This window comes from Octopus sinensis, linkage group LG6 (genome assembly GCF_006345805.1).
Source record: "Octopus sinensis linkage group LG6, ASM634580v1, whole genome shotgun sequence".
Taxonomy (NCBI): domain Eukaryota; kingdom Metazoa; phylum Mollusca; class Cephalopoda; order Octopoda; family Octopodidae; genus Octopus; species Octopus sinensis.
Genome location: NC_043002.1, coordinates 110574345 through 110600192, shown reverse-complemented (window position 1 = coordinate 110600192; position 25848 = coordinate 110574345). Strand labels below are relative to the sequence as shown.

At 35.1% G+C, this 25848-nt stretch overlaps 1 protein-coding gene across 3 annotated transcripts in view; it reads right to left on the bottom strand.

Annotated features, from left to right (window-relative positions):
* The window catches only part of LOC115213054 (dynamin-binding protein), a 298806-nt gene that overhangs the window by 228426 nt on the left and 44532 nt on the right, over positions 1-25848 (bottom strand). For 2 of the 3 annotated variants that reach the window (XM_036504234.1, XM_036504235.1), the window contains exon 2: positions 19477-19648. The exons of the other annotated variant lie outside the window; for it this stretch is intronic. In XM_036504234.1, the coding sequence (XP_036360127.1) occupies positions 19477-19485 (9 nt within the window). In that variant the 5' untranslated portion in view covers positions 19486-19648. The remainder of the gene's footprint in view (positions 1-19476; positions 19649-25848) is intronic. 3 annotated transcript variants of the gene reach the window in all.

Here is a 25848-nt window from a genome sequence, read left to right as displayed (position 1 = left end):
AGATACATAGATACATACATATATATATATATATATATATATATATATATATAATATTAGGGAGTAAATCCAAACTTACAGGGAAAAATTAGATTTAGGATTAAATCTAATTTTATAGTATAAATATATATTATATTAAATTAGAGATAAAACCACTACTAGGCAAATCAAACAGTGAAAATCATAAGCCAATACATAGAAATAAAATTAATTAAAAAATATATAAAAACATAAAATATAAAATATAAAAATATATACATACACATGCATACACAAACATATATTATCATCATTTGATGTCTGTCGTCTATGCTGGCAATGGGTTGGATGGTTTGACCAGGGCTGATGGCAAGCTGGAAGGCTGAACCAGACTCCAGTCTGATTTGGCATGGTTTCTATGGCTGGATGCCCTTTCTAATGCCAACCACTCTAAGAGAGTAATGAGTGATTTTACATACCACTGGCATGGGTGCCATTCATGTGACACCAGTATCTACCAAGACAATGATTTCACTTGGCTTGATGGGTCTTCTCAAAGCATGGCATACTACCAAAGATCTCGGTCATTTGTCATTGCCTCCATGAGGTCCACCACGTCAAAGGTGCTTTTCATATGCCACAGGCATTGGCCATCTTGTTTCCATCGGGCCCAACACTCTAAAGTTGCTTTGTATATATATATATTTAAATATACAAATATATACATATACACACATATATATATATACATACATATACACACACACACACACACACATATATATATATATACATACACACACACACACACACACATATATATATATATATACATACACATATATACACACATATACATATATATATATACATATACACACATATACATATATATATACATATACACACATATATACATATACACACGTATATATATATATACATACATAAATACACACATATACAAACACACATATATACATACATATACACACACATATATATATACATATATACATACATAAATACATATTTACGTGTATACATATATATATATATACATATATACATACATACATATACACACATATATATATGCATATATACATATAAATACATACATACTTACATGTATACATATATATACTCATATGTACACACACACACATCATCAATATCATCATTTAATGCCTGTTTTCCATGCTGGCATGGTTTGACAGGGGAACTGGCAAGCCAGTAGGCCGTGTCAGGCTCCAATCTGATCTAGCATGGTTTCTACTGCTGGATGCCCTTCCTAACGCCAATCACTCTGAAAGTGTAGTGGGTACTTTTTATGTGTAACCAGCACGGGAGCCAGTCTGGCAGTAATGGCATCAAACACGTTCGCATGATGCTTTTTATGTGCTACCAGCACAGGAGCCTTGTTAGGGGGTACTGGCATCGACCATGTTTGCCCTTGACAAATGCCCACACCCTTGTAGTCAAGGTGATTGAGGTTGAGCAACTGTTGCGGCCAAAGGTCCTTCGACCAGAAGATCACGTTCGACCCCAACTATTTTTGCACAGCATTGGCCGTGTGAGCCGAGACACCATCCTGCTGAAAGACGTAGTTCACCTTCTTTGTGATCTTTCTCACCCACTGCAGGACTTTCATGGTCAAGATGTCTCTGTAGTTGGTAACAGTGAGCCTGTAACCAGCCATGAATGACACTGGTGGCACCTTGTCATTTGAAGCCATGATGCCGAACATCATCATGGAGATCAGGTGCACACATAGCTGATCTCAGAGACATCCTGGTCGAAGCTGACCATGCTATCATTCTGGTTGTTGAAGGTTTTTTCATCAGAAAAAAATGAGAATTCAATTGCCACGTCACTTCAAGTCACTGAGAAGGCAACAACAGCACTCCTAATGTTGTTCTCACTAACGGTTGGTGAATAGAGGTTTTTCCATGCACCTCAAGCTCTTACTGCCCTCTTCCTTGACAGCCCTGGACATCATGGCCACTGAGATGTTGTTCTCTGCAACAGTCATTTTGAGCTTCAGATCACTTTTGATGGCCTTTCTCACAGCCAAACGGTTGATAACCTGAGGTCAGCCTGATTGAGGTCGGTCTTTGAGGTCTTTCCCATTCTTGAGCCTCTCCACGACTCATCTGGCTGACATTGAGCTGTTTGGCAATGTCGGACTTGTGGCCTGTGAGCAGGAGAGCAGAGATCTCAATTCTTTTCACTTCTATCTTGATACACCAGCACACAAATGAAAAAGATATTTTAATGACATGTGCTGGGAAAGTAGAACTTTTAAGTATGTTTGACAGTACTTTTTCTATCACACATGTAAACTGCTCGAAAGATTCAAAACCAAGCATAACAGGAGTTTTGCAAAGTCCTGGTATAGTTTTAAATACACCATAATGTCAGTTACAAGACACTGTGGTAGTGGTGGTGCTGTATGATATATAAGCTATGTAATGTGTATGTGTGTGTTCATATGTGCATATTTGTGTGGAGTACTGTATAGTGGTATACTGTAAGTATGATAAGAACATTGTACATATGGGTGTGCATGTATGTAACATGTATAAATGTGATATGTATGTGATGCATATGTGGTAACAATTTGTGATATATGTAAGATAAGTGTATGAAATGTGTATGTATGTGTGTTTGGTATGAGTGTATATGTAGGTGTTGTACAGTTGTGTGTGGTCAAGACAATCTAACATGTCAATAGGGCAATAGGGTTATTTTATCTTAGCTTAATGGAGGAAATCTGGAATGACTGTTGCAAATTAAGAAATTTCTTTCCTTTTCTTTTCAAGAAACAGAATTGATAATAACAGAACTAAAGTAATTCTTCTGTGGATGCTGAAAGTCAATAATCATGGTAAATACTGTGGAAAAATAACTGAGCATTTGAGGTAAATAAATTAAGGTTGATCATGTGTAAGAATTGAACAGATGAACAGGTCTTATGTTTTTGTTTATGATACATGCTAAAATGCAAACAGACAACACAACCTCCACTCAGCTCTTAGTTTTTAATGTGTACAAACAGGCAGTTCCATCACTATGGTAATTGCAAACAGCATACAGATGTCAGACTCTGCTAAAAGCATTTGGTTTTGGTGAAGTAATGGTATGGGATTGATGTGATTGTAAACAATATAGTGTGTGCTAACAAACAATGATGGAGAAGAGATTGATATAATGTGTATAAGTTTTGCCTCTTATCATTAGCTGCTCAAGGTGTTCATTAATGGGTAGGTTATTCAGTGTAGTTGTCTTGATAATATCATGTCCATGGAATTAAAATATTTCATGGAACATAAAAAACAAAGATAAGCATATATTCAAAAACAATTTCAATCCTTTGGAGATGAAACAGAGTGATGCTGGTGCACAAAAAAAAAAAAAAAAAAAATTATTATTATGAGATATAAATTCTGTTTATTAAAAAACAAAACCAAAAAAAGAAAATAAAAGAAAAAAGACCAAATTCTCAATAGAAACAAATAAGGATACACAGAGCCTGAAAGACAGAATTGATAATCACCATGGAAAACAATTGCTACTTTGTTACCATGCAGCAAATAAATAGAAAAACCGACTGACATTTAATAATGTGTGCAAAAATATAGGAGCTACAACAGCTCTCCTACATGTCTGGCCCCAAGATTTAAAAGTACTCCATGAAACTGGTTTTCAAATAATTGACACTTTGCTCGAGTATAATATATATATACATATATAAATATACATACATAGATACATAGATACATATATATACACACACAAATATGCATATATATATATATATAAGCATACCAATAGTCCTACAAAGCCCCAAAATGGGAAACATATTAAACAAATATTGCATAAAAAACAGTAAACGACACGACAAAAACCTGAAGAAACAACTAACAAGAGCAAAATTCTCATCAGAAACTAAAACTGAGTTCTTTGTAAAAGAGTGCGGAGATGGTAGATGTGGGATCTGCAGCAACCCCACCTACAAATATATAGAGGGAGACAAACAAATGAAATTTAAGAGTGGTCACATATTCAAAGTAAATGCAGACACGAACTATAAGACGCAGAACATAATATACCTCATAACCTGCTCCACATGCAAGGAGGATTATATAGGTGAAACTGGAAATTCTTTATGCCAAAGAGCCAGAATTCACCGACAACATGTCCAACAGGAGGAACTGCGAAAGATTCCACTGAGTAAACACCTAGATACATGTGGAGAATGAAAATTTAAGATCTCTCCCTTCTACAAATGTCCAAAGAATGACACCTCCTTCAGGAGAAATATGGAAAAATACTTCATAACAAAGTTCTCCCCCCAAATTAAATGGCTGAAAATATTTCTATAATAATTTGTACTAGATGACGGACCAATTTTGTAAAGTAAATTGTATTAAACACACACACACACACACACAGAGTACTACACATATGTACACATACATAAATAAAAACAATCTTTCATCCAGATTTGCCAACCCATATCAGCACAGGAATCAAACAGTGGTATAAATGTCAACACAATTATTTCTTCTTCCTCTCTTTCTTCTTTCTTCCCTTCTCCAGCAACACCCCTTCCAGATACACAGGCACCCACACACACATGCGCACATACACACACACACACTCTCACAAAACAATGATAAAAAGAAATCCAGACAATTTTTTGAGAAGTGACATTTTGCCCCCCTTGAAGTGGGCCGCTGAGTTTGCCATTTCTAAAAGCCAAGAATCATTTACTATTGAAAGACAGACCAGTTGCAAAAATGTAAACACATTTTTTTTTCTTTCTCTCCTGCTCCTACCTTTCATTCATCTTTCCCATTTGACACTTCTTTCAGATACACAGGCACCCACACACATATACACACACACCCTCACAAGACAAAGGAAATCCAGACAATTTTTTGAAAAGTGATATTTTGCTCCCCCTTGGAGTGACCACATATATATATATATATACATACATCCACATATATATATATATACATACATCCATATATATATATATATACATATATATATATACACATACATACATATATATATATATACACATACATACATATATATATATATACACATACATACATATATATATATACACACACATATACACACATACATATATATATACATACATACATATATACATACATACATATATATATATATATATATATACATATAAATATGTACATATATATATAATATATATATATATATCTACATAGATCAACTGTCCTTCTAACATGAAAATGGGAGTTCAATACATGAATTCAGTCATCTTCTGAGGGGTTAAATTGAGAATCTTTGATATACAAATATAAATAAAGAAATCAATCTCAAAGTTAGCAATGAACTCTTAGTATTTCTCATCTGAAAGAAAACTCCATCGATCAGAGAATTTACACCATTAAAACCTTAATGTATTTAAACCCAATATTTCAGTATTCTCTCATAGTGCAGACATCTGATAATGCGAAGATATTTCTGGTTTTTAATGTGTTCTTACGTACCTACTTTGGAAGGTGTAAGCTATTCCTCTGCTGTTGTAGGTGCCAATTGGACTAAAGAAACAATAGCTAGAAACTGAGAAAGTAATTAACTATACAACACATTACTAAAGTACAAAGAACATACCATGTATAATGTTCCTTTTGGTTGCTACATGGAAAAATTCACTGACTAAAATAAACTACTAACATAGGAGTTAGAAATAACAAACTAGGCGTAGGAGTGGCTGTGTGGTAAGTAGTTTGCTTACGAACCACATGGTTCCGAGTTCAGTCCCACTGTGTGGCATCTTGGGCAAGTGTCTTCTACTATAGCCTCGGGCCGACCAAAGCCTTGTGAGTGGATTTGGTAGATGGAAACTGAAAGAAGCCCGTCGTATATATGTATATATATGTATATGTGTGTGTGTATTTGTGTGTCTGTGTTTGTCCCCCTAGTATTGCTTGACAACCGATGCTGGTGTGTTTACGTCCCCGTCACTTAGCAGTTCGGCAAAAGAGACAGATAGAATAAGTACAGGGCTTACAAAAGAATAAGTCTCGGGGTCGAGTTGCTCAATTAAAGGTGGTAGTCAAATGGCCGCAGTCAAATGACTGAAACAAGTAAAAGAGTAGGCTAAATAGTTGTGGACAGATAGTTTTGAAGACAAGTTTTCTACTTCATAGCAAATTGGGGCTGTTAAGCCTCAATGTTTTATTTGGTCCTGTAACATTGTAGAATTGTTAACAGTCCAAAAAGAGATTGTAAGCATAATACAGAGGGAAACGAGTTCATTTGTAAATAGTGAGAGGAGAATGTCAATGTAAAGCAAAGCAAAGTGAAGGTGTCGACATTACACTAAAATAGAGTCAGGAAATAATGGATTTTGAAAATTAGAGAAATAATGGAATGACATAGATCAAGACTTAGAAATGGTGGTGGGATTTCCAAACAATGATTTAAGCAGTGACAACTAATTACGAATAAAGCTATGGCTTTGTTTACATCCTTGATCTATTTCTACATGGACAACACAAAATTATAACAAATAATTCAGCTGTACATGAATCATTATATACACTCCTTTCTGCAATTCAAACATATTTAGCAAATCATAATGATAAGGTACAATACATGACAGATAAAGATGGATTACTTACTGATACAAAACAAAGAATAGAAATTTTATTGTTTTGCTGAACCCCAAGAAAATTGTCTAAGACAACCTATTTTAAATGGATAACATTCCTATTTCCAGGTTGAAATATTTTAACAATAAGGAAGGCATCCAAATTTGAAATGCCTGTTGCAAAATGCATGCAAATGCCTTTGCTGTGTCATAACCATTCAACCAAAACTAACAATGGAAATGGAAATAAAAATAACTTTAAAAATAAAATTGGGAACAAACAAAAAGCTTTGCTATTTAATATTTATAATCATTTCTTTAATATTAAATTGTCTTTGTTTTATACTGTTATGTTGCAAAGTACTATTTGTACACAGCAGTTGATTCAAAGTATCACCAATGATGAAAAAAGAGAATGAAAAATTAAGGGAAAACAATTTATTGGAGATCAATTAATTCAGTAATAGATTATTGGAGAACTTAAAACTAACCATTCAGAAGAGAAGTCAATCCAGGTAGAGCATAGATTGTAGTTTAGCTGAAATACTTATAAATCAATACAGCAGATTTATTATTGCTAAAAGAAGTTGATATTTAGGAAGAAAAAAAAAACAACAATATAAATAAAAAAAGAATAAAAACTATGATTTTCACATCTTATTGATTTTCCTGGAACCAACTTTTACCATTTAATTGACAGTCATGTAACAATCAGTTAGAAATCTACTTGAATCTCTTATAGAAAAACTATCATTTTCTTTATATTTTTTTATTTTTATAAAAATTTCTGAATAAATAAAATCTTTTCTCTGTCACATTCCCCTTCCACACCAACGAGTGCCGTTAGCAACTAATTTCTCCCCATCTGCCATTTTCCATTCTATGCAAATACATATCACATATAAACCTACATGTATTGTGTTGATATACTCTCCTATTTCCATGTTAATGTAGGTTGGTTGGTTCTTCAGATTCAAACATTTTTGTATGAACTGTTTAAACAAGTGGTTTTCCACCTACTTGACTTGGAAGTGAGAATGGTACTAATTTTTTTAGTAAGGCTGATTGAGCAGAGTATATATACATTAATGTATATGTCTTCAATACTTACATTAGAACTTACCAATTTATTTGATTTTAAAATTTCAACAATTTTCCCTCTCATACAAACTACTTCTAAAACACAAATACAAATAATAAACAAAATACTGGCGTTCTGTCTCATGAACAAAATAAAAAAAGATTGTTTTCTGTTTTCAAGGAAGCTGAAAAATACAAAGCAGAGGTCATAATATCTGACAGCTATGGTAAAAAAAATGAAGAAACAGCAAAAACTGTAAAGCAGCTCAAATCTAACTAAAACTGGAACTACAAAATGCCATGGCAAAAAAAAAAAAATGGCAAGAAAAGCCCAGGAGTGGCTGTGTGGTAAGTAGCTTGCTAACCAACCACATGGTTCCAGGTTCAGTCCCACTGTGTGGTATCTTGGGCAAGTGTCTTCTGCTATAGCCCCGGGCCGACCAATGCCTTGTGAGTGGATTTGGTAGATGGAAACTGAAAGAAGCCTGTCGTATATATATATATATATATATATATATATATATGTGTGTGTGTGTGTGTGTGTGTTTGTCCCCCTAGCATTGCTTGACAACCGATGCTGGTGTGTTTACATCCCCGTCACTTAGCGGTTCGGCAAAAGAGACCGATAGAATAGGTACTGGGCTTACAAAGAATAAGTCCCGGGGTCGATTTGATCGACTAAAGGCGGTGCTCCAGCATGGCCGCAGTCAAATGACTGAAACAAGTAAAAGAGAGAGAGAGAGATGGCAAATACTGGGACAAGCTGAACAGAAGAGAAATAGACAAATCCCAACATTGGTTGGGAAGTAAGTGTGGGACTCAAGGCAGACACCAAAGAGTTGTTAATTGTGAAAAAAGATCAAAACCTCCAAACCAGAAATCACCCCACCACACACACACACACACACACACACACACACACACACACACAACACACACACACACACACCACACACACACACACACACACACACACACACACACAAAAGCAGGATACAGTAATTGAAGAATATGTGGTGATGGGGAAGAAACAATATATCCCATTGCCTTTGGCTGCCCAGTCTTGAAGAAACAATATATTTACAGACATAACAGAATTTACATAGATTGACAGTGACTTCAAAGTTTTGGCTTGCTTGCTGTCATCAGAATGTGCTATACTTAGGTTAATTTGGGTTTATACAAGTTGGTTTTCTTGGTAGATGAGCCTATGTGAATGAAAATTAGGTGTAGGAAGAATGAGGAAGTAGTTGTGTAGGAAATGAGGATAGAGATGGATAAGAAGAATTGGCCAATTTAAAATTTCTTAATAGAAATCTAGTTCTTTTTTGAAGCATAAAATACAAGAACAACCTACTTTGTATACAAAGAATGTCACCTGAATTTGACACACCTGTTTATGTCTTTACTCTCATTGATTACTGAACCCTAAACACAAAATTCCTCCACATTAAACCAAAATCTCACATGTGAGAGCAGTCGTTTGACATAAGCCCACAGGTTGGAAATTGTTGGACACTGCATGAGTGCGTGCAGAATAGTTTTGTCGCTCTGACCACATCCCGGGCAGGTCGGCTCCGTGTTTCTTGAGCCGTGTCTGTAGAGCTTATCCCAAATGAGTAGCGCTTCTTGGTAGCACTGCCAGGCCAGGGATCTCTGGAAGTTGTCCATGGGCCCTGGCCCGAAAGTCGTCCTGAACAGGCGGGTCAAGTATTCCTCATCGACGTCCAGGTTCACCCTGAGCTCGTCGTCATACTTCCCCTCCACTAATCCCTTATAGAATGCTTTGGTTGTGTTGAAGTCACTCAAGGTCGACCCGGGACGGCATAGTTGCTTGAGAGCAACGCGACACTCGCGGTGCCATTCACCCTTCCACAACTGCAGTTCGGTCATGGAGACGAGTTGTAGGAAAGCGTGCCTCACAAACGGCGACTACACCTGTTCACCGTCGTCTATGTAGAGCCTGAGATGTCGCAGTCTCAGCGTGTGTCTGCACATCATCAACCACGGTATGCCCAGTCCTCCTTTTAATGGATGTTGACAGCAAATGGATCGCCTGACCATTGGGATGCATCCTTTCCACAAGAAGCGAAAGAGAATGCAGCCTTGAATTGACTAATTGTGCATGAAATATGGTAGACAGAAACTGCATAGAAGCTCATTGCATATATGTGTGCGTATGTGTGCAGCATGTGTGTGTGTGTTTGTGTGTGCACACACATTTGTGTTTTTGAATTGACACTGCTGGGACAGTAGTAATGCTTATATCTTGTAGTTTTTTGGTATTTAACCCTTTTGTTACTGTATTCAATTTGAGATGCTCTGTGTTTCTTTCCATTACTTTAAATATAACAAAGAATTTAGTAAAATAACTTAGTTATCATTAAGTTAGTGTTAAGAACATAAATTGTGACTAAGGTTTGGTGGAAGATTTTAATTCAAAACTTATGAAAACAAGACATTTGTACTCAGAGCCAGAGCCGGTTTCAGCTGGGTTGGTAACGAAAGGGTTAAATATGCAAAGAGCAGTGGAACAAAGTACCATGCTTGAAAAGAAAGGTTGGTATCAGGAAAGGCATCAGGTTGTAGAATATTGTCTGAAGAAGACCAAAAGGGCAACAAAGTTAAAGACAAAGCAAAAGAACAAAGGAAAGTAAGAACCAAAATGAATTGAACGGTATTGCAATAATGCCATTGACTATAGGCAGTGCAAACAACCAAAAGACATTCTATCAATCATGCTTTCTCTATGTTTATGAATTCTTTCAGTTTATTCATTTGTAACATTCCATGCCATCTTCTCAATTCCCAACACCACCATTGTCCTCCTCATCACTATTACAGCTGCAATCCTCATCACCACTATCAGTCATCCTCACATCACCCCACCCCCAACTTTCTCCTTACCAATACTGTCGTCATCTTCATTTCCAACCGTCATACTTATCATTGCCATCACCACCATTGTCCTAACCATTGCCACCACCACCACCATTATCATCCTAACCACTGCCACCACCACCATCATCATAACGATTGCCACCTCCACCACCAGTCCTCATCAATGCTACCACTTTTACCTTCAACATTAGCAACCCAAACATTCTCATCATTGCCACCACCATCCATATTACTACCATACCTGTCATCCTCCTTATTACTACTATTATCTTCATCATTACCACCCTTATCATCCTCATCATTGCCACCATCATGATCTTCAATTCCACCACCATCATATTATCATCACACCAGTTTTTAACTTTGAAGCTTTTTTCTGTTTTTTTCTGGGGTTTTTTATAGTCTAAGATATTCCTTTATCCTTTATCTTGGTAGCACTCAAAAAAGAAGGGCAGAAATAATGGTATCAGTAATCCAACAAGGTATTACAAGCTATATAATTGGTGAACCAATTCTGTTTAGATTATTAGATATTCCAATTAGTACTATATAATAATAACCTAATTAGTTAATATTTTTATTCATTATTAAATTTCTAATAACCCTTTAATTATCTCCCTCACCTTTCACCTTGTTCACTTATTAAATATTCATGAAACATAAGTTATTCATATTACCTTCAAGTCCTGACTATAAGGTCAAGTCAACAGGATATTTTTATACTATTCTAACTAATCTCCACTTTTCAACAGAAAAATAAAATAATTTAGAATTTTATCTAAAAACTGACAAGCAGACAAACAGGAAAACTAAAGAGGAAAATTAAAAAAGAAAAGAATTTTAAATTTATAAATGTCTCAGATACCTAAAATAACTCCCTGGATGAAAGTTGACTTTTTTACATTAGAAGGGAAAAAAATGATTTCCAATTCAATCATATGTACTAAAGCCAATCAACCTTATATATATATATATATATATATATCAATATCAAACTATTGATCTTTCAGAAATACAGATAATGGCAATTGTGTACCAGAATAAAAGAAAAAAAAAACCTTTGAAAATGATCCTCACCTGACTGCACAACAAGTAGTAACAGAATTCAATTAGGATCTAATTCTGTTTTTTTTTTTTAATAAAGAAAATAAGAGTAAAAGAAAAAAACTAAAAGTAAAATGACAGAAAATGAACAAAATAAACTATCTGAAAATGCCAACATGATAAGGACAGCAATCAGAGTATATTCAAAATACACAAAATGACAGAAAACAAGACAAGCTTGCTTCAGTATTGAGTTTTAGAAGAAAAAAGTTGTTTCTACAGTATAGGGAAAATATGCTATACAGCTATTAATTCTGTGAACTGCAACAATGTGATGCTTGTACAATGTTGTTTTATTGTCATCTCTAAGGAGAATTATGGACACAAATTTGCAAGGATAAACAAGAATTACCTTGCACATAATCATGCACTGATGGAAAAGAGATTCTTTCTTCATTGTAACATTTTCTAGATTTAATATAAAAAAAAACCCAAACTAATTTCATCCAGAATAAATCCTTAACTAAATGTGTTATGCCATGGAGCTGACAGCAACCCACTTTATAATAAAAGAATGATCATATATGCTGACAGGTAAGACAGCAGGCTTCAATACACTTTTCCATCCAGAAGTATAAAAGGCCATCTCATTATTGTATGACAACTGGTATGCTCAAAGGATTAATATTTAATAGAAGCATTTATAGAAGCAAATGAAGAATTAACTTGATAGGCAAGTCAACTCCAGACAATATATTACTGCTATATCAGCTAGAAGTGACATGTTATAAAAACTAACATTTTCAAAAATAATACACATCTGAAGATATTTCTTGTTTCAAATATAACCATAAAAGATATAGTAAACAATTAATAAAAAAAAAAATGAATTAATTTAATTAACGGTCTATAACTCAAAAAAATTGGCAGTCAGCATTTTAAGGAATACAAAATAATGTGGGGAAGAAGTATTTTTTTAAAAAATTGCTTATCAGGTTGGTTTGATCAGTTTTGAAACATATTACAATACAGAATAACCATTTGAATGTCAACTATGCTCTTGAAATTCATATGCTACTTAAGTATCTCTTTCAATTAGTTAAGCAGTCTTCTCTGTTTAACCATAATATTAATATTTATAAATCAACTTCAGGGTAAAGAAAACCTTATAGCAATTTAAGATTAGAACTCCAAGTAAATCCAATATTCTAATTTTTAATACACACATATATATATAAATATATATTAGTGACAAAGCCTAGAAGTGGTTGCAAGTGACTAAATGTTGATCTTAAGAATATCATTCACACACAGTAGTGTGTGAATGATATACATACATGGTTCAAAATTGCATAACCTCCCCACCATTAATCGATTTTCAAACCTTATTGGGATCTCATCAGAGGTGGCCACATATATACACATATATATATACATATATATATACACACACATATATATATATACATATATATATATATATATATATACATATATATATATATACATACATATATATATATACATACATATATATATATATATACATACATATATATATATACATACATATATATACATATATATACATACACACACACACACACACACACACACACACACACACCAATAACAATATGGTTTTCAAATTTGAACATTAACTGTCCATAAAATATTCAAAGCAAATACTTTTACAACTAAATTTCTTGTCTAATTCTAACCAGTCACTATGAAGTAAAAGTTCTTCAGCTAATTTTAGCCATCACAGCAAAGACCATTCTGGAGTACTACCTTTATTGACACTTTTCCCTCTACTACTAGATCCAGGTGATAGAGCAGAAATACCACCTTATTCAATAACACAACATCAACCATTGGTACAGTTAAAGGAATCCTCTCTGTTGCAAACATTTACACTTGCTCACCTTACTAATTTCCTCTTCTGCCCATATTTCGTTTTCTACTGACAATGGACTGCAAATGTCCACTTTGGACATCAACTACATCAACCTGGCCTATCTAATTACATTGGGATAATGAGCACGGAGATAACGATCTCAGATGAAAATGCTTTGGAGCATAAAATGAAATTACATTAAACTAGAGGAAGACATTTTAAAATAAATCCTAAAAAATTAAGATTTTCTTCAAGCTTATTCTCTGTGAAGTGATGATGAATATACAAAAGCAAAGTGCGTGTGTGTGTGTGCATGTATGAGTGTGTATGTATGTGTGTGTGTGTGCAAATTATCTAATATAAATTTCCATATTTTTTTATGCTTTATCATAATTAAACAACATAACATGAACAGCTTTCAAAAGAAGAGAAAATAAAGATGAAACACTATAGAACGAGGCTAAGGATGGAGGACTATTCACCATACAATAGTAACCTCAGATCTTATAATGAACTAGCAGTATCGCCCGGCGTTGCTCGGGTTTGTAAGGGAAATAACTATATAAGCATTTTTAGAGATGTAAAGTATAATAGCCATCTCAATATGGCTAACCACAAAGGGGGGGGGTGTTACTGTAGCTTTTTACGTTCTGAGATTTAATAATAATCTTTTAGAGAGTTACTTCCCTTATATATGCCAAAAATGCATTAAAAATGGGAAAAATTGATGGTAAACTTTTTTTTAAATCGTAGACTCATCGTAGACATGCACTAATACCCAGAAGGGCTCGATATGAATCACGACTATAAGATACCCGGTTTTGGTTAAACTGCACCGCAAAATGTGGGAGTAGTTAGGAATCTAAATCATAGGAGACAGACAGCACACAACCTCACTTTTATATATAAAGATATGTTTTATTACAGTGTAAATCATACAATTCTACTTGCTCCAATTTGTCCAGTGAAAAACAACAATCTTGAAACAGGGTTAAGGTTAACAGGAATGGGAGTGCAGTTAAGAAATTTGTAATACAATCACTTAGTTCTGGGTTTGATCCCACAGCATAGCAACTTAGACAAACTGTCTTCTGCTATAGACTTAAGTCAACTTTACTAAATGAAATTTTGGTACACGGAAATTCTGCAGAGCCAGAGGGCTTGGCTAAATCTGTTCCTGGTTGCCAATGTGTTGCATAGTTTAACATTATACAGAAGTAGGAAAAGGACTTAAACCAGTTTTTGAGGAAAAAATGTTTCCCTTGAAACATTAGAAACATTGAGAAAATGTTAGTTTGTGAACATGACTCAACAAATAGACCTTGCCTTACAAATGTGCATGACAGGTATATACTCATTTTAGGTGGTGAGCTGGCAGAAACGTTAGCATGCCGGGCGAAATGCTTAGCGGTATTTCGTCTGCGTTACGTTGTGAGTTCAAATTCCGCCAAGGTCGACTTTGCCTTTCATCCTTTCGGGGTCGATAAATTAAGTACCAGTTACGCACTGGGGTCGATGTAATCGACTTAATACCTATGTCTGTCCTTGTTTGTCCCCTCTGTGTTTAGCCCCTTGTGGGTAGTAAAGAAATAGGTATATACTCATTCTATATAAAACTACTCAATATTTAATCTACAACATCTACAATGAGTATAAACACAATATACATTCATAAAAATGATATATGTGAATTATGTTCAGCTTAACCTGTTGAAGTGTTATATTAATATATAGTTTACCACATTGTGCCTCTGAAATGTATGTATGCATCAGACACACCACAAATACACACATATGTAACATTCATACACACTTCAAGCACATCATTTTTCCACACACAATGCACTACATCATATGACACCATACCATACAACAAAATAAGACACACAACATCATACTATGACACCACACAAAGACACACCATAAAAGACAACATATCAACACTGCAACACAGGACATAACAACATCACAACACACCACACAACACACTACATGACACAACACCACCATCATACAATCACAGTAACACAACACTCTCATATATAAGTAGAAACTGGAGAAGAAGAAGAATGAGCTGGATGGGAGGATAATAAAAGGATGAGTGAGACAAAAGGGAGGGAGATGAGAGGTGAGAAAGAGGACATATATGCATGCATATGTGCATGAATAATACAAAATAAAATAACATATATGTATTGATTATTTCAAGAGTCAGCTAAAATTATTATGTATCTATGGAATTATTAAAAACAATATCCACCACAGCCACTGCTGCCATTACCAACAACATCTCTATGTAGTTGCTCAACCTACTGGAAACAGCAATCAAACCTCCCTCATAATCACATCCTACCATCTTAAAAACAAAAGATAGCAACACATTGAATGATGCTGTCCTAAATATACTAAGTCTGAAAGAAAGATCAAATGACCACATTCTAAATTGTAAGCTTGCTCAATCAGAGCTGACCTAAAGCGGAAAACCTCCTCCACCACCAATAACGACAACACTACCACCTTAAAAAATTAAAGTACCATCACTATTAACATCAAAAAGGGAATAAGGCCTTTAGAAATAGCAGTTAAACTTCTCCTCTTAAATCACACCCTACTATCAGAGAAAAGATGTTGAGTAATGTGGCCCTAAATCCTTTGTGCATAGGAAAAAGACGGAATGGTCATAAAGGAATACCTTTGATCATGGATCAGCTCCATCAGTGTTGACCTGGGGTTAAACAGCAACACCAAGGAATATCTTTAATAGAGAATCAGCAAAATTTCCCTTGCAGCACAAAGACAAAAGCAACTTAACAATAATAATATATGCAATAACGGAATAAAGTGAAAATGGCAGAAATATCACAAGGAGACATTTTAATTACTAACACCCTTCCCTACTCCCTACTGAATATGTCATATCTTGAATTGCTTAAACAGGATTAGTGGTTTGTAACACTAACTGTCTTTAATAATTCTTGAGACATCAATATTTTACAATCTACCTCAATAGAAATATGTCTATATTTAAATGGGAGATTATGTATGTGTGTGTGTGTATGTGTATGTGTGTGTACATGTTTGTATACATGTGTGTGTGTGTATATATATATATATACAATATGTATGTGTGCATATCAACATGACTGTTTTTGTGTGTATACATGCATGCATACATACGCAAGTGTTGCTATGTATGTGCATGTGTAAGTATACGCATTCAATATTAACAAAGCTGGAAAGGAACTACTTTTGTTGTTGCTTGTTAAGGTGGCCATATCAGCAGAATCAATAGAACATCAGAAACAATGCCTGGCAGTATTTCTTCCAGCTCTTTGCATTTGGAATTCAAACCTTGCAAGGTCAACTTTATTTTTCATCCTTCAGGATTGATAAGGTAAAGTACCAGTCAAGTATTAGGGTTGATGGTATCAATCAGCCACCATCCCTCCAAATTGCTGACCTATTGCTACTGTTATTATTACCTCCGCTTTCGCTAAGGCAGAGGTATTGTTTTCAGTCGTGTTTGTTTCTTTATCCGTGGACAAGATATCTCAAGAACCACTGTATGGATTCAGATGAAACTTTCAGGGATGTTTGGCCTCATGACTGGCACGAACTGATTAGATTTTGGGCTCAATCCGGTACCAGACAAGGATTCTGGATTATTTGTTATATTTACTTTACATGAAGTATTACGATCTTATGTTGACTTTCAAGTTTTTCTCTGATTATCTCCCTTGAAAGCATGCTCATGGTTTCCACATAAGTTATGGCAGCATTGCTGTTTCCAAAGTTTTATTTTCATTTCTCTATTATTAATTTTACTCACATCTCTATCTTAGTAGAAACTGATGGATTAAAAATTCAAACTACATAAACAAATGGCAGCAAAACTGCTCAGAAATTAAATAACACTAACGTACTCAGTAACAATAATAAATTTAATTTATTCTTGACAATTTTTAGTTTTACCAATTTTGAATATATCGCTCCTGTTTAAAACTTCTTACCTACTTGACAATTACATTTCTATCTCTGCCTTGAAGGAAGCTTTACTTCTTGGACTCATGTTTTTGTGCACAATGATGTTGTTAAACTGTTAACAGCACCGTATGCAGGTTCTTTCAGTTTTCTTTTATGCACAGACAAATTTTTCACTATAGACCTTAATGGGCATAAAGACATTATATCAGTGGATAGACTAAAAAAGGCCTTCATAGAGAAAACTGTCCCTGTTCCTGCTACAGATGACACACACATAGCATTTCAAACATGGCCTGCACACCCATCTTCACATTTCCTGACCACCATTGGGATCGATCGGATACCGGACAAGGATTCTGGATTATTGTTCCGTTTTTTTTTTACTTAATTTTTGAGAGCTGTCAGGTTCATTTTTAGTATTCTCGTTTGTGAGAGCAGTCGAGTTTATTTCAGATATCCTCATTTTAAAAATCCTCTCCAGCTAATTGTTGAGAAGACATTGGTGTTGCATTGGCAGAGGTTTGCACTCTCTGAGTGCTTTTGTTATTATCATTATTATTATTATTATGTAAGGTGGTGAGCAGGTAGAATTGTTAGCCTGCCGGGCAAAATACTTAACGGCATTTTGTCTATCACTACGTTCTGAGTTCAAATTGTGCCTATAGTAGAAAAGATTATTATTATTAAGGCAGTGAGCTGGCAGAATTGTTAGAGTGCTGGGCAAAATGTTTAGTGGCAATTTGTCTGTCTTGGCATTCTGAGTTCAAATTCCACTGAGGTCAATTTTATCTTTCATCAGCCCAAGGGCAATCAAAGTACTAGTGAAGTATTGGGGGTTGATATAAATTACTATATTCCCCTACCCTAAGTTTTCAGACCTTGTGCCTATGTTAAAAAAAGCAACAACTACCACCACTGTTGTAGTCATCAGAGCAGTGAATGGCACAATTAGTAGAATATCAGATTAAATGATGTCTCTTTGTATTGTGAGTTAAAATCCAATTAAGTTCGACTTTCCTTTCATCCCAATAAAATGAATATCTGTCAAACACTGCAAGTGCATTTTATCAGCTACACTTCTATTTAAATGTCCTGTTTAAATTCCATTTAAATAAAACACTTCATTTTTCATTCTATAAGGATCAATAAAATAAAAACCAGTGGTTTTTTAGCCTTCACAGAATTCTTATAGTAACTATCTTGTTGACTTTTTTGTCTTCCTTTTTGTAAGCATAGTACATAAAGGATACAATATTCACAAAAAATGCAATGGAACACATTAACACATATAGGTACATAGCAGCATAATTTCTTTCAGATATTTTTGTAAGCACAGGTATGGCAGTATGATAAGGTTACTTTCCAACTACATGGTTTTGGGTTCAGTCCCACTGCTTGGCAAGTGACTTCTACTATTGCCTTGGACCAAACAAAACTTTGTGAGTGAATTGGGTAGATAAAAAGTGAAAAAAATCTGTCATATCTGTCAGGCATGCAGTGACCAATAACGGAATGTTATAGTTGAGTCTACTGTGTGTTTGACAATATATGCCTAGCTTGCAAATAAAAGTGTAAGGGGTCCAGACCATTTGCATGTTGATTGCATTTTATTAGTTAATTTTCAATCTTCATCAACCTATGAACGATAGTTTGGCATGGAGCTGTCTTCATGTACGTCTGTGTGTGTATGTGTGTGTGCATGCTTGTTCTTGTGTGAGTGAGTGTATGTGTGTTCTTGTGTGGATGTGTGTGTGTGCGTGCGAGCATGTTCTGTTTTTTTTTGTATTTATGTGCATGGAGGAAGCTTGTGTGTGTGTGTGTGCACAAGCGTGTTCTGTTTTTATGTATTTATGTGTGTGGAATGTAGATATAGCAAAAACAATGTCACATTTTAAACTTGAAAAAAGCCTTGTACATTTGTTCTTACCTGCTTCATTTATGTATGTAAAATCCGTAAATTTCCAAGAAGAAAGCGAGATCAATGTTGAAAAAGTTGTATTAGTTATAATAGTCCATGTGGTGTTTTTTTTAACCATCAAAGAGCAGAAATATTGCAACATGCATCAAAGAGCCGAAAAATTGCAACATGCATCAAAGCACTGAAATATTGCAACATGCATGGAAAAAAGGAAGAAATGTAAATTAACACTTACTATTGATTAAAGGAAATGCAAAAGAAAGAAATATAAATGACATTGATTTCTATTAATTTTAAAGCTAAATTAAACAAGATCTGTGGGACTATACAAGAACACACACACACACGAGAGCACACATACACATGCACACACAAGAAGTACACACAAATATACACACACACACACACACAGATGTACACCCATTAGCTACCACACCATTAGGAGAAATACGGTACATCATCATCATCATCATCGTTTAACATCCATTTTCCATGCTAGCATGGGTTAGACGGTTCAACTGGGGTCTGGGAAGCCAGAAGGCTGCACCAGGCCCAGTTTGATCTGGCAATGTTTCTACGGCTGGATGCCCTTCCTAACGCCAACCACTCCATGAGTGTAGTGGGTGCTTTTTACATGCCACCGGTACATATATAAAATATTACAAGTGTTGCCTTAAAAGGTACAAAAGTAGAATAGCAAAATGCGCACATTCAAAAGAGTTACAGAATGTCATAATAAACCTTAATAAGTATGGGACTAGCGTTGTTGCACCAAAATATTGGAATCACTATATGTTGCACATTCTGTGGCATCCTTTTTATCACAAGACATTTGTTTAGTTCATTGAAATTAAATCATATTAAAAATGATTTAAGTCAAATCATCGTATACTCAATTTTAACAAAACAATTGTGTACAAGTACTAATGTCATCTTTACGCAATAATTCAATCTATGAATGATAATTTTTATAAATTTACAAGTAATTAATAAAAAATAATTTAGTAAACTTTGTTTAATTCGCATACCTATTCCATAAATATCAAACAGATGGAAACTGAACTCAAGCCCATCAGTAGTGGGTGTCCAATGTAGACATACTTGTAATATTTAGTTTTGTCTTCTCTATGTTCTTAGTTCAAATCCCACACATATTGATTGTAAGTACCAGTAATATACATGTGTCATTCCAATTGTCTCATAAAACTCAGCTTTGCATCCTGTCAAAAGAAACTAATATTAATTCTCATAGAATTTATTTAGTATTTAGCTTCAGGTTGTGTATTCTGAGTTTAAATCCTGTCTGAGCTGTCATTGCTTTTCTCTCTCCAGTACGATCTACCAGTAAGATACTGAGGTCAATTCAGTTGGCTCTATCTTTTTCTCCATTTAAAATTGGTTTTGGTGTTTAGTTTAATGAAATCATTATCATCATCTGCTTTCTCATGCTTGTATGAGATGGATGCTGTTCTTATCACCGACCTTACTTGATATTCATGTAAAGTATTTTAAAATTTCACCGGCAAGTTATTGGTCACTCTAGTAAAAGACACTTGCATAAGGTGCCACAGAGTGGGATGGAACCAAAAACCACATGGTTGTGAAGCAAACTTCCTAACACACAGCCAAATCTATGCCTCAAATCAATATTTATTTACACACTAAAAGAAAGAACACCTCTGCTATTCACACACTCCTAACATATGTAAATTACACGATAGAAATGTCAAATGCTAAATTAATGACTAGAAACAGTAACTGTTCCATAAACAAGAGTATTCAAATTTGTATTTGTTTTAACCAATTACCCACATTAAAAATAAACAAGAACAAACAAACACACACATACAAATTTCAAACTACCAACTTCAATGGAGAACAATTTCAATGAAATTTACGAGATTCAACTAATTACTGTGTGGAAAGCTATAAAAACTTTTGAGAGATTTTAGCTGTCAGCTCCCCTCATTCAATGATCAGGGTAATGTGGACAGTAATCACCCAACAACACCACAAGGGAAACAACACATAGTGGAGGACAGTGGGATGCGGGGGGGGGGAAGGAATGATCAATACCCCTTCCCCATCTCCCTAATGCTTCACATTGTATGCTGCAATTCAGAGATGTCACTGCAGACTTCCGAAGAGGAAGTATCCATCAGAGATACTTCACATAAAGATTGCTGCTAAAATCTCATTTATATAAAATCTTTAGTTTTATGCAAATTTTTTTCAAGAAATGGCATCCATTCTTGAAATTGCCACAAACCAAAAACATGCAACAAACAAGTGTTGAAGACTTTTATTAGTTCTGTTTATTCAGACAGGTAGCAGTTGTCAAAATCTGGAGATTATATATTGCAAATGTCACCGACAGACAACAGAACTGACCACCCCTACACACACTTTGCCCAGTACTCAACAATTGACTGGTGATGTTAAAGTAGTCGGGTGTCAAATCGAGAAAAGCAGTGTTTTTACTTGTTTGTTTATTTATTTGGTTCAAAGTTGAAAGAATCCTGAACTATGCATGACATAACTGATAGTAGCTTTGGAGAGAATAAATTATTAAACTATCAGAATAAAAATATAAAATGAACGGATAAATAACATATTTTTATATTGTGTGCTTTTGTATTATACACACACACACACACACATACTGTTGACATCCCATGGGCAACCTTCGACTCTTTTCAAGCCATAGGGATTTTTAACTCAATATTTACATGCTATTATTTAGACTTTATCAGCTTTTAGTTTTATCATTACTCCATATGTGTGTGTGCATATTCATGCGTATACATGTGTATGTGTGTGTGTATATATAAATGTATGTATATATATACACACACACACACACACACACATATATATATATATATATATATATAGTGTGTATGTCAGTGGTATGGTCATGTGATGTTCATGAATGAAGACAGCTTTGTAAAGAAGTGTTGATCTTTAATTGTGAAGAGAACCTGTGGAAGAGCTAGACCCAAGAAAATGTAGGACAATGCGGTGAAATATGATCTTCGGTTGTTGAACCTCACAGAGGCAATGACAAGTGATTGAAACTTTTATTGATTTGCTGTGCTTGAGAAGACACATCAAGCTAAGTGAATCGTGGTCGCTGCCAGTGCTGATGTCATGTAAAAAGCACCTAGTACATTCTGTAAAGTAGTTGACATTAGGAAGGGCATCCAGTCATAGAAACCAACTGAAAACAGACAACTGGAACCTGGTGCAGCTCTTTGGCTTACCAGTTCCAGTAAAATCATCTTACCCACCCATGCCAGTATGGAAAACTGACATTAAATGACGATAACACACACATACAAAACTGACATTCACTGTATCCATCTCAATCCCCATCTCTAATCATCTGCAACCCTTTTTTCACACTCATACAAACTTGCCTGCCGCTCTTTCTGTTCTTTGATCCCTATCCTCTCTCTCTCATATCACCTTCTACCTTGAAGGTAGGCCTTCACCATCTCTTTTTCCAACTGGATAGCCTTGTATCTTCTCTTCAGCAAAACACCTGTTCCTGTCCCTCTATTATACTTGCATTTCCTTCAATATTCTACACCCCTTAGTTAAGGTGGGGTTTTTGCATTTTGAGTACTTGGTGACCTCATAGTGGTAATGCCATGAAAAAAAAGCAACCACTAAACTCTGTAATGTGATTGGCTTTAGGCAGTAGAAACCATGCCAAAACAGACATTGGAGCTCAGTTCTTTGAACCCTTACGCTACCGTATTTATTTTGAGATGCTCCGTGTTTCTTTCAATTATTTTAAATATAGTAAAGAATTTAGTAAAATAACTTGGTTATCATTAAGCTAGTGTTAGGAACATAAATTGTGACTAAGGTTTGGTGGAAGATCTTAATTCAAAACTTATGAAAACAAGACATTTGTACTCAGAGCCAGAGCCGGTTTCAGCCAGGTTGGTAACAAAAGGGTTAAACAATGATGATGATACACACACACACACACACACACAAAAGATGGACTTGTGCTAAGTTTCTATCTACCAATTACTACTCATTATGTATTGGTCAATGCATAAAAGACACTTGCCCAAAGAACTGCACAGCAGGATCAGCTCCAGTAACGTCATTGTGAAGTGAAATTCTTAAACTACATAACCATATCAATTTTTCTGTCCATTGATTGGTTTGGATATTAGAAGAATGTTTTGTAATAATGTCAGCAGAATGTGATTTGCACAATGTATCCTAAGCATTGAGAAGAGTTGCAGAGATTAAAACTGTTGTGGGTTCAAACCCATTGCTCATATTCTGTTATGTCTTTAGCTCTATATTATTTTACTAATTTCACATGACCTAACTGTAATAAAGAGATGATTCTCATTTCATGGCTGAGTGGTCAGCATTTGTATGAGCATTTTAGCTATAAAACACCAACTCTAAGAGTATATGTCTGAGGTTAAACATTTGCGAAATTAATATCAACATCAAAAGCAATTTTGAATTAAGAAAAGTATATTACTTAGAATTCTATAAAATTCCATAGCAAGAGAAACAACTAAAAAGAACCATTAATATAAAATGTGTACAACCAATTTATACAGTGGGCAACAAGGGAATGTCAGTGTAATTATTCAACATGATGCAAATAGCAATCAAATCTCTCTTAAGTCACACCACACCAGCTTAAAAAGAAAGAGCACAACATTATATAGTCTTAAGATATCTTTTAAAAGACTGGATAGTCATAACTGGAATAACCTTGATCATATGTCTGCTTATCCAAGGTTGATGTGGGGCTAATTAACAATGACAAAACAACAGCAGTCAAATATCTTTTATCCATTACTTACTTTAGTCATTTGACTGTGGCCATGCTGGGGTTTTTAATTGAATAAATTGACTCCAGGACTTATTTTTTAAGCCCAGTACTTATATCAGCCACTAAGTTATGGGGGATAGACAGACAGACAGACACACGCACACATGTATGTATATACAACAGGGTTCTTTCAGTTTTCGTCTATCAAATCCACTCAGAAGGCTTTGGTCAGCCTGAGGTTATAGAAGACACATCCTGATATAGAAAATTTAGTTAGATCTCATCAGGCACAAGGAAGTCATTAAGTTGCAATGTATAAAGTAAATGCACAACTCTCATTTCTATTAATTTCTTATCATTTACTAGCAGAAGCATCTGGCATTGCCTGAGAAGAAAAAAGCAAAAATATGTTGTATAGAAATTTGTTACTCTAACTTCAATTTATTCCTCAATTGGGAAATTAATTCTGAATTCATAATACAATAATAATAATGATCGAAAAATTGGATCCTATGCACAGCATTGTTCTGGAAGAAGTTTAGGTTCATGTTCATCCATAAATGCAGCCAATTCTGTGATATCATAATTTGTCTCTCTTGTTATGTCTCTTGAAGTTAAATCACTAATTTCATGGTTTGTTTTTGGCAGTCCTGAAAGAGAGAAACTTGCAAATTTTTGCCTCCCATGGCCAAAACTTGATCTTCAATTTCAATCAGTGCTTGGTTAAAAATTGCATATGTAGAATGACCGTGCAGAGGAGAGGTGACGAGAAATGGCTCCTTTAATACACCAGACGGTCGATTGCAATAAATACGAAAGGAGATAAAAGAGGAGAAGCGTCAGAAGGAAAAGAGAGACACGACCGGTAGAATGCTAAGAGAAGATTTTATCAATAGGTTAATATGTGTGTCTGTGTGTGCATCATATATGCATAATAACAGACAGGCCATCATGTATACAAAGTGTGCATGTAGAAACATGGATGTATGCGTGTGCGATAAGTACAGAGCATTGAAAGAGTCTATAATAGGATGCTAGAAGAATGTTCAGACACAATGATAATAAATACCAGTTCGTAGTCAAGGTACACGATAGTTGAAGTGCTGTAACAAGAAGTTGTGGTGAAGAAGCAGAACCGGTTGAAGCACATGTCGTGCGTGAAGCTGTGGCTACTATGCTGCTGCCGGTCACTTGATACAGGATGTTCTCGCAAGTTGTATTTACTGTTAACCATGGTGAAGTGATTCACAAACAGTGTCGAGATGAACCTGAATGAATGTTGCTGGTTGCTGTGTAAGTTACCAACGTCGCTTCACTGGCACCAGTGCCAGTGGCACGTGTAAAAAGATTTGAGTGAGGTCATTGCCAGTACCGCCTGACTGGCCCCCATGTCGGTGGCACATAAAAAGCACCCATTACACTCTCGGAGTGGTTGGCGTTAGAAAGGGCATCCAGCTGTAGAAACTCTGCCAGATCAAGATTGGAGCCTGGTGCAGCCATCTGGTTCACCAGCCCTCAGTCAAAATTCATCCAACCCATGCTAGCATGGAAAGCGGACATATATA